The 11,446-nt window shown below is 34.3% G+C and overlaps 1 protein-coding gene across 1 annotated transcript in view; it reads left to right on the top strand.

Annotated features, from left to right (window-relative positions):
* Positions 1-3,318: 3,318 nt before the first annotated feature.
* Positions 3,319-11,446, top strand: part of LOC150104582 (actinia tenebrosa protease inhibitors-like) — a 151,392-nt gene continuing 143,264 nt past the window's right edge. The window contains exons 1-2 of the mRNA XM_090395587.1: positions 3,319-3,445; positions 7,224-7,394. Of these exons, the coding sequence (XP_090251713.1) occupies positions 3,397-3,445; positions 7,224-7,394 (220 nt within the window). The 5' untranslated portion in view covers positions 3,319-3,396. The remainder of the gene's footprint in view (positions 3,446-7,223; positions 7,395-11,446) is intronic.

The raw sequence follows: 11,446 nt of genomic DNA, 5'->3' as shown, positions 1-11,446 counted from the left end.
TCAAATAAAGAAAAACTTTTGAAAATTATACCATTATTGGGAAGGACTAGAGGCGAAGACATTTTTTTCGGCATTTGATGAATTTGTGAAACAATACAAACTTCCGCTTTTTAACACTTTCATTGCCAAGCTGAAAATTGGAATTTTGTGTGGTAGCCAAATTTTTTTTATTTTTTCATTTAGTTAGCGACGTCCACGCGATAACGCGTGATCGGCCGTTTGGTGAGAACTCGAATCACGCGATATCGCTTGATTGGCAATGAACATGTTAAACTTGGGTCTGTTACTACTGATGGTGCTCCTGCAATGATAGGTAATAAATCAGGCTTCATTTCATTATGTATAAACGATGACAAATATCTAGATTTTTTTAACATACCACTGTATTATTCACCAACAAGTACTGTGTAGTAAAAGATTAAACACAAAAGATGTTTTGGATATTACATTTAAAATTGTAAATTATGTTCGAGGAAAGCCCTGCAACGGCGGTTATTTAAATTACAGACAGATGATGACAGGGAACTTCTGTTGTACAATTATGTTCGCTGGTTCAGCAGAAGTCAAATTATAGAAAGATTTCTTGTATTAATTAACGATATAAAATTTTTCTTGTTGAAAAAGAAGATATTTATCCACAATTGAGTGATAAAAGATGGTTGTTACACTTATCATTTTTAGTAGATTTCTGTAAGAAATTAAGCAATTTAAATTTAGAGTTACAAGGTAGAGATAAAAATTTAATTGACATGTTAAGTTCAATAAAAACTTTCCAACAATACTTACTTTTATTAAAGAAAAATATAAATGACCGCGAATTTAGACATCTCCCATATTTATTAAAATTTTTTGAACAAAATCAAGAAATGCTTCGCTATGATTTGAAAGAATTTATTCGTGAAATAGAATTAGTTGAGGAAGAAATAAATTCAAGATTTAAAGATTTTAATTGTATCTTTTATAAATAATCCATTTCAAGAAAACTTGAACATCGCAGAAATTTCGAATAAAATTAGTGGGCTGTTTGATATAAACCAAGCTGAAGTAGAACTTGAGATAATAAATATTCAGAATAGTTTACATTTAAAATCAATAAACAATGAAGTCATTTGGAAGTATGCACATGAAAAATTCCCAGTATTAACTGATATTGCGCGAAAAATTCTGTCGTGTTTCTGATCGACATACAGTACTTGTTAGAATCCGCTTTTTCAAATGTGACCATCATAAAAAATCAATTAAGAAACCAAATTAAATGATCATTTGGATGATTGTCTGCGATTGGTCACTTCTTCATATCAGTTTGACTATGAAAATATTGTGAGGTCCAAACAATGCCAAATTTCACATTAACATTTTTTTTTTTTAATAAACCAGCATTTCCTGTAACTTGTGAGTTTGTAATCAATCTGTTGTTTTTTCTAACTTTGGTTTTCCAAAATAGAGAAATAAATATTTTATTCCAATATTTTTTTTGGTTGTGTTAAAATATTTGTTGTATTAAAATAATTGAAAGTGATTAATACATTTTTAAATACACAAATAAAGTTTTTAGTTTTGTATTTTTTTTTAGTTGTTTATTTGTGCGTAATCAGATATCAGGTTGGGGGAACGTGATCTATATAAGAGTAGATCGTCGAATAACTTATTATAGAAAAGTAGCTCTCGTAGTGAAAAAGGTTGAACACCACTGCCATAGGATGTAGGCCAGGCTGGTTTATTTTAATCGATTATACAGTAAGAGTTCTTTAGACAGAAAAGGAAAAATGCTTTTTCTTTCGAGAAAGGCGATTGTTTGTTTATAATTCAATATAAATGTGTACTGTAGGAAGATATATAATAACAATAATACAAATTATTGGCATTAACGTCCCCCCCCCCTACTTTGCTTTAAAATGAAACTTTGCCCTTGAAATTGATTTATATGACGGTGTATACCAGTGGCGTCGCGTGCCCATTTCGGTTGGGTGTGCTATCGTGTGGCTTATGGTGAATAATTTTGCAGAATTCACGTCATTTTGACCGCATTTTTATCAATGTATGTAAGTTTTAAGTGCATAGCACATCAGCGCTCATTTTAATTGGTCCAATGCAATTAATTTTAGGATAACTTTGAATACTTTAATTAATCAATTAATTGTAACCAAATCTGCATAGAGTGGAGACAATGTTTTTTTTAAGCTATATTAAATATTTTATATTTTTGCTGGTATATTGAATTACTCAAAGGTGTCAATATGTGAACCATCATTAGTAAGTCATGTGAGAATGTTAAATATGAAGGAATAAATAAGTGTGGGTAGAAACACTTTCATTAATGGTAAACAAATTATTAAGTTCCTATAAGTTGCTGGTGGAGCGAATTGTATGTGATCCTGTAAAGTCAAACATGAAAAAGTGAACTGATGATGGCATAATTAAAAAAAAAAAAAAAAAAAAAACTTACGTAGGAGAGGGAAAGATTTCTTTGCAAAGTCAAATTAACTAACCAATAATAAACAGACACTATATACATTTGGTAGTTTATTAAAAACTAATATTCTACTCTGTATTCTGTTGCGAAATGGAGAAATATTGCATTCACTCAGTTTTCGCATTTTTGTGCTTGTTCAATAAATATGGAGGAGGATGACGAGGCCTACCTACATTGACTTCAATCATATAATCCGTAAAATCTCTGGCAGAAAACAGGGCATTCAGTAGATCGTGAACGCTGTTTCCCATTGTAAACATCTACAAAAAAAGTTATAAATTATTTATAGAAAATTATATATTAAAAACGTGTGTATATATATATCGGTGTGCTAAACACATCCATTCATACTCCATGCACCCAAAACAGATGAAATTCAGAAAACAAAAACAGCAACTCACGATAAATGACAACGTACAGTTGGATTGGTTGACACAATAACCAATCACAGCCTCTAGATGCTTGTCTCAGCGCTCACCCTGCTCGCCTTCTGAGCGGATTAAATCTACTAGAATGCTATGAATTTGACCCGCTGCGCCATGTGTACGTGTGATGACTTCGTTCAAATGTGAGTGCATTTTCAACGCACACCCAGGCTATTAATTCGAATGTGATTCAATGATTACGCCTCGAAAAGTGTCTCTTCACGAAACATCAGTATATTATGTTTAATTTTAGGAATCACGCGTTCAGTACACCATTAGTGGAGTCTTTAAAAGGAATGCATGCAAAAGTATAATATCCATGATACTGCTATTCAGTGGGTTGTACCGCACACCATGAATTTACTCCCTGGTGTATGCCATGTGTTATTATTGACTTTACTTTCTTTTTCTTACAGCTGATCTAGAAGAAAAATACTTTCACTGACAAATTGGAGTCCGATTTGTTTCGGTTACCGTAAAGGAGAAAAAGCGACCACCATGAATGTATTTTGTACTCTTTGCAGTCTTGCTCTGGTGCTGGTATATGGTAAATGATTCATGCTGACTTTATTGTTCAATGTAGTAAAATCTTTCTCCCCTCACTGTTATTATTTCTGTTTGTTTATTTCTCATACAAATTCCTACCAATACAGCTGGTAAAAGTATAGTTCATTAGTATTAGTAATATATGGAAGGCTAAGGATTTATTTAATCCTATAATAGTTAATAATAAGTCTAAGCAACTTTCTTACTTGCTTCTGCATGTTTTTTCTTCTATCTATTTCATGACAGGCTTACGAAAAGTGGAAAATAAGCAGAACATAAATTATCTTTACATAAACCGACTCTCTAGATAACCCAGGTACGCTATCCAATCGAACCAACAGTCGGGATTATTATTTCGTCCATATGAACATTTTAGTAAACCATTATCTTCTGATGAATGTACCATTACTTTTTATATTTAACCAATGTTATTATTTCTTCATTGTTTCTTACGCTAAAATGTTAAAATAAGAATAAATAATCAATTGGTCTGAGAAAATTCTTAGTTGCTTCTGCATGTTTTTTTTTTTTTTTTTCCTTTTTCACGACAAGCTTACGAAATGTTGAAAATAAGCAGAACATAAAATATCTTTATATAGAATTAAGCTTGATTAACTGAAATGTCTGCTGTAGAGAAAAAATATAATCTTTTCGTGCTTCTTCAGTTCCCAGTTATTTTAGAAAACTTTCTAGAAGCGTCACATGCGCAATGAAAATAATATGCAATTAAAATTGACTAAAACATAAAATTTAGATGATATATGAACAAATATGCAATGAAAAGTCATAAAACACATTGAGGTGCGGAGCATAAAATATTCTGAGAGAATATGAAAAAATAAATAGAAGATAGAGTCAATTGATATTTTGAAATAGAAAATAAAACTAACAACTGAACCACTTGGTCGTCATCTGATATGAGCACATGGTATTTTTTCGTTAAATATGAAATTCATAATTATTTAATATTACTAGCAAATAATCTCTCACAGACATTTCATTTAATACATTTAATCTTCACTGGTAACATTTTAGAGAGAAACATGTCTATTTTCCTTTCGAACAACTAATCAAAATTTGCTAGGCAAGCGTAGACCTTAATGCTTTGAAACTTCTGGAACAATGCGCAGTTCATGAAACGTTATGTACAAAATATTCCATGTATATGCGATATTGAATCAGAATGGTACGCTGTGTTATTTATTGTAGATCAACGCTTCTCAAAGTCATATCGCATATTAGATTTAAATTCATCTTTAAATCTTCTATTGGAAACAACCATTTGTTCTTTTTAGTTAAATATTCTGATATACACCACTCGTATATATAAATTCTCCTCCTCCCTTCTACGTGTTAGGCCTCCTGCCCAAACACGAAGAAGAGAGCTCTGTAACACGTGCTACAGAGATATCTAAGTCTTACCCGTCCCCAGGATAAAGTGATTAGCCCTATGCCTCCGGGTATATTCTATGACTGTAGCTGCTTGTGTTCATGGGGCCGGTTTACCTGCTTGCTGGAGAAAAAAAACCCAGATAAATTGGGGAGAAAAACCCTGCTCTCCACGCCCAAGACCGGCTAACTTCGCTATGTTTGAAAAAGATCCTTAAGTTCCTCACGTCGGCGACAGGAGTCGAACTCAGGACATTTCTGACATATCGTTGCGAAGCGCATAGCGCGTTCGGCTAAACGTGCGAACATATTTGTATAAATTAATAACTGAGCACTTATAGACACAGTAATAACTTTGATTAAATAAAGGTACAAATATTTCGTACTGAAAGTAACAGTACATCGTCAGTGTAGCACAAATAGTTAAAGGAATGAAATACAAAGTACAGAACAGTCGGTGGATCACCAATTAAATTGTTGCCACGTGCTAGAAGATTAATTAATAAAATATTATTAAATAATTTTTTAAGGATAATTATTTCATTGACGGTTACATAAAATAAGAGTCTCCCAAACTTTTGGGAGAGAGAGACAGTCAATCCGATTTAAATTCGGCCGATGTGAGAGGGCTTCGCAACTTTCTTCAAAAAGGCGTTTATTTAAACCTGCATCTGTGGAGAAGACAAGCTTTATTCCAGTGGATATTATGATTAGTATCAATGCTATGTTGTGCTAGACCAGACTTCTGAGGTTTCATATATTCGATATAATATTGTTCCTTCATTCTTTTTCCCACAGAATGGCCTGTTTGTCCAAAATAGGATAAATGGCATTCACAAGGAATCTGGTAAACATCAGCCAATGATAGAGGTGGCAGTTTGTCTTTTGTAGATGGCAACAAGTGAGAAATTTTGTTGATAGGAAAATATGTAGGAATAAGATGATACTTCTTCAAAATTCTGCCAATAGGTTCTGAGATGCCAGAAATGTAAGGGATTGGAACTCTGCGGTCTGTTGAAGAATCTTAAGGTGTTGGAACATAGGAGTCAATTATCTGCTGAATTTGATTAGGGTTGTAACCATTAGATTCTATTAACTATTTTATAGTGAAAAGTTCGTGTTGTAAGGTTGATGGAGAGGAGCACACTTTATGTGCTCTATTTATAAAGATTTGATAATGCCAATTTTTTGAGAGGTGTGATGAGCAGACTTTTGATGAATGTATCTGCCAGTGAAAGTAGGTTTTCGATAGACACTTGTAGACAAAGTACCAGAGGATGTGCGTGTAAGGAGGATGTCCAAGAATGGTAAACTACCAGACTTTTCTTTTTCCATTGTGAACTGAATGCGTGGGTGAAGGCTATTTATCTGTTGTAGAAATGTGGTAAGTTACTCTTCAGCATGTAGTCAAATCGCAAAAACATCATCGACATAACGAAACGAAAGAGAGGGTTGGGGACGAATGGATACAAACAAGGTGTCTTCCAGATGTTTCAAAAAATAGTTTGCCAAAGGTGGAGACAGAGGGCTAACCATGGCAGTACCTTCAACTTGTTTGTAGAACTTGTTTTTCCAGCTGAAATAACCTGAATATATAACGACTTCAAAAATCTTTGCAATATCCGAAGGGTAATCATAATATAGTAAGCTGACCGTGTCCGCTAATGGAACGGCTATGAATATGAACGCCTTTTTAAAGAAAGTTGCGAGGCCCTCTTACATTGGCCGAATTTAAATCGAAATAACTCTCTCTCTCTCCCAAAAGTTTGGCAGACCCTTATTTTATGTAACCATCAATGAAATAATTATCCGTAAAGAATTATTTAATAATATTTTATTAATTAATATTCTAGCACGCAGCAATAATTTAATTGGTGATCCACCGACGCTGTTCTGTACTTTTTCATTCCTTTAACTGTTTGTGCTACCCTGACGATGTACTGTTACTTTCAGTACGAAATATTTGTACCTTTATTTAATTAAAGCTATTACTGTGTCTATACGTGTTCCATTATTAATTATTATGCCACAAGTACCTCTTAAGATTCGAATATTTGTATAAATTAATAATTCCATATTATTCTACATAAGTCACTTATTAACTCACTACGCTCTGTAATAAGACTTATCGTAAATCCACATTTTCTTTGGGGTGAACTCCTCGCACACATAGCAAATCAAATTGGGAGAATTGACACACATGCAAGGCATTTTTCTGTCACACAGAGAATAAGGTACAAGCTCGTAGATTTAAGTAAGATATAATTGTAGCTGCTGTATTTTGTATATGTCAGATATTCATGTGCAGCATTTCATAAATTGCTTGCTTCATATTAGTACTAAGACAAAGTAGTAGCAGCTTTAACTCGATTCTGATGACTTTTTTGCAGCTAACGCTGAACCATGGAAATGCAAAGATATTCCAAAACATTTTGATCATAAAAGTAATAAAATCAGTTTCTTCTTCAATAAAAAAACGAATTCTTGTGAGGAGGTCTCCGGTGTGCTCAGAGGTTTTGAAGTATTTCGAACTATGGAAGATTGTGTCAAAAATTGTGGTGGTAAATAAACTTTTTTTTACATTAATTGTAATTTAGAATGGAGAGAGAATTATACTACGATATATATATATATGCTAAAGATACCAAGCTATTTTAAATATAAACCTGTTTTTTTTACTCCATTTCCCAAGTAAGCAAACAGATAAGTCAGTCAAGTTTGCGCCTACAAGTGTTGCAAGTCTAGCTGACCCTGCACGTAGTGCAAGTCAAGGCAACTCGTAGTAGATGTAGAATAAGCTCTGATCAGTATTCTTAATACTTACCCTTAATGCAAGCACATCTCTTGGAGGAGATGTATGATGCTATGTATTAAAGGCAAGGGGCCACCCAGACCGGTTTCGACCTTATGAATAAGTGAAACGGGCTCTAAAAATAAGTCAACCTCAAGAGATCGCCCAACTCCGCGTTGTTCCTCTCAATGACAGGCTCACCCCGTCACCGAGAAGAACTTCTCAGTATTGACTCTACCCAGCGGCAGGCTCACCCCACCACCACCACCAAGGAGAGTCATAATCTCAGCGGTGACCCCACTCAGAGACAGGCAAAAACCTGTTCCCAAGCAGAGCCTCTCAGAACCCAAGTTTCACCCGCACCGGTTTCGACCTTATGAATAAGTAAAGCCGTCTCTAAAAATTCGGACGATCCCTAGGCCACTCAATTGTTGGCGAAAGGCCGTCCATCTCAGCGTTGGCTCCACTCAGTGATGGCCTTCCACCCACCACCACAACCACCAAGCATAACCGCTCATATTCCGAAGAAAAGCATTCACTGACAAAGCCCCTCACCGGGCCGTGCCGGAAAACACTTTCCTCGGAGACTCAAATTGCTCCCATAAGGCAAAAACCTTAAGAGAGCGAACTCATAATGGCCCTCACCGGTTTCGACCTTTATGGAGGTGTCATCAGTGCGAGCTAAGCTTAGAAATAACAAGGTTAAGTAATACAGGGCTTATAAGTATTTTACAAAAACAAGTTACCATAAGGGTGCTTGTTTTTGTTTAATTAGGTCAAGCACCTTATGGTAACTTTCTACATCTATCTCTCATCCTGAGAGATAGATGTAGAAAGTTTTTTACCTTGGATATAATATATATTAAGGATACCAAGCCATTTTAAACCTGGTTTTACTTCATTTCCCAAGTAAGCAAACAGATAAGTAAGTCAAATTTGCCCTGCAAGTGTTGCAAGTCTAGCTGATCCTACACGTAGTGCAAGCCAAGACAACTCGTGGTAAAGGTAGAATAAGCTCTGAACATTATTCTTAATATTTACCTTTAATACAAAGCAAATCTGCTGGAGGAGATGTATGATGCTATGCATTAAAGGCAAGCGGCCACTATCCAGACCGGTTTCGACCTTTATTGAGGTCTCATCAGTGAAAACCAGGCTTAGAAATAACAAGGTTAAGTAATACAGAGCTTATAAGTATTTTACCAAAGCAAGTTACCAAAAAATCTCAGGATGAGAGATAGATGTAGAAAGTTTTTTACCTTGGGAATAATATATGTTAAAGATGCCAAGCTATTTAAAATAGCTTGGTCTCTTTAACATATGTTATACCCAAGGTAAAAAAAAAAAACTTTCTCTATATATATATATGTAAATAGGTTCTTTTACCTTGGAAATAAGTATATTAGGGTTACCAAGTAATTTTATAAACGTGGTTATTTTACTCCTAATCCCAAGTAAGCAAACTTAGCTGTTTAGAATGAGTTTCCCTAGTATTGCACCACCTTTAGAGAACTACGTTCAGGCGCAAACTTAACTGTTGGCTTACTTGGGATTAGGAGTAAAATAACCAAGTTTATAAAATTACTTGATAACCCATATATATATATATATATATATATATATTCCCGAGCTTCTACTCGGTTGTAATGGTACATTTTAAAGAATAACTATTTAATGCTTTAAACCGAGATGAAATATGAAGTTTTAATGAAAATGATAAAACTAGTTTCTGCCTTTTACAGCTTTCTTCAGGTATCCACTAAAGGTAGAATAGAGTAATAAAAATTAAAGTTACAAAGAACAGAGAATTACAGGCAAAAAATGCAATACATAATTGACACAAAAACGTTGTATTTTTCAAGTTGTTCTATTTAACGCGCTATTGTTTGTTGCATGCGTGCTTGCAGGTTCTCGTGAGCGCCAGTATTGAACAACTGCAGTATAGCTATCAGGGATGTTATAACTCAAATTGCTGTTCAAATGTACAGGATTAAGGAGGATTTCTCTGGACTTCACGATTTTCCTTTCAAATTCATCACTACAGCGAAAAATGTTTTCGCATTTATCTCAGCACACTGAGTGACTGTAGATCGTCATGACGGTTATTAGAGAAAAGAACATGACTGGAAAGCGCAGATGCATGTGATCTTTTATAGGAGATGTCTCTCTTATGCTCCTCAATCCGCAGTTCAACAGATTTGTTAGTCTGTCCAAAATAAATAATATTACAATCGCACCATAATTTGTATACACCTGGATATTTTAGGTTGTGATGAATAGGCTTCGGATGGCTTATAAGAGAACGGATTTTAGGAAGTGTAGTGAAAAACGTCCTGATGTTGTATTTTTTCAGGACTTTAGCCAATTTATTGGAGACTGAACTAATGTAAGGTATTGAGATGCTACCTTTTAAAACAGTATTATCCATAGTACACTGATTAGGAGGATCCATAAAAAATTTCTTAATCGTTTTTTCAGAATATCCATTTTGTTTAAAGATAAGAGAAAGGTGATTAATTTCTTTTTTGAGCTCATCTGGTTCATTTAAAAGAGAGCGTGCTCCGTGTCCTAAGGTAGAAATAGTTCCGAGCTTTTGTGGTGGAAAGTGATGAGATATCTGTTGGTATGAGTGGGTTTTCTGTATATATATATAGATTTTAAATGTATCAGAGCATCGTGTAAGAAATACATCCAGGAATGGAAGGCAGTTATTTCGTCCTAGTTCGGCAGTGAATTTTATATTAGAATGCTGGTTGTTAAGATGATGAAGAAAATCCATGAGAGATGTGTGTCTGTGACTCCAGATGATGAAAATGTCGTCAACATGACGTCTCCAAAGTTTTGGTTTAAGTGAGAAGGACGATATGGCTTTCGTTTCAAAATCTTCCAGAAAAATGTTCTAGAACCGGGGATAAAGGGTTGCCCATTGCTAGGCCTTGGTTTTGTTTGTAAATGGAGTCCCTATATATGAAGTAGCCAGATTGAATACAATGCTTTAATAAAGCAAATATCTTTTTAGACAATTTGTCCTTTAGTAATGTTAATACCTCCGGGACGTTAGTAAATAATGAGATAATGTCAAAACTTTGTGATATCATTTTCGCTGATTGAAATGTTTTTGATATGAGAAACGAAGTCTGTGGTGTTTTTGATGAATGATGAAGATTTATTGGAGAAACACTTCAGGTATTCTGCGAGATGTTTCGAAAGCTTGTAAGTAGGACCCTCAATTCCTTCTACAATTGGGCGAAGAGGAGTGTTTTCCTTGTGTATCTTCGGAACTCTATAAATGCGTGGTATAAGAGGGTGTAGAGAGCGTAAAGAAAGGCGAATATTGTGAGGAAGTTCAAATGTAGTTGTCGTGACGTTCTATTTTCATGTTGTGTTCTAATACGCCATCTTGTTTCAAGTCACTCTTATTAATAAAACAACTAATTGCAAATTGATCACAGATCCAAAAGTAGGGAAATTTATAATTATACTGCGCCACCCTATTTTTAGATTAGTCTATATAAAATAGTAGGATCAATTCTTAAATTAGCTAGCAGTCCATTCATTTATTTAGGCCGAATTATTTACTATTCTACTTGGGGCATTCGCGAGATTCGAATTTTTTATGAACGGTGCAATAAAAAGGAATTCAGGCAAACACAATATTTAGATTAGCAAAATAAAACATTTAATATATGATATATAACAAATACAAGAATTCTGCTTTTAAATGAAACAATACAATCAACTTAATACATCTTGCTAAGTCACTCATGCCAATTCAATGTTCTAAACTTTCACATACAATTCACAGCTTTAAAATCACACGCC

This window comes from Typopeltis vanoorti, chromosome 7, assembly GCF_054136105.1.
Source record: "Typopeltis vanoorti isolate ZY-2024b chromosome 7, IOZ_Tvanoo_1.0, whole genome shotgun sequence".
In the NCBI taxonomy this organism is placed as follows: domain Eukaryota; kingdom Metazoa; phylum Arthropoda; class Arachnida; order Uropygi; family Thelyphonidae; genus Typopeltis; species Typopeltis vanoorti.
The sequence above is the reverse complement of the archived record's forward strand: the minus strand, read 5'-3'. Positions and strand labels throughout refer to the sequence as shown.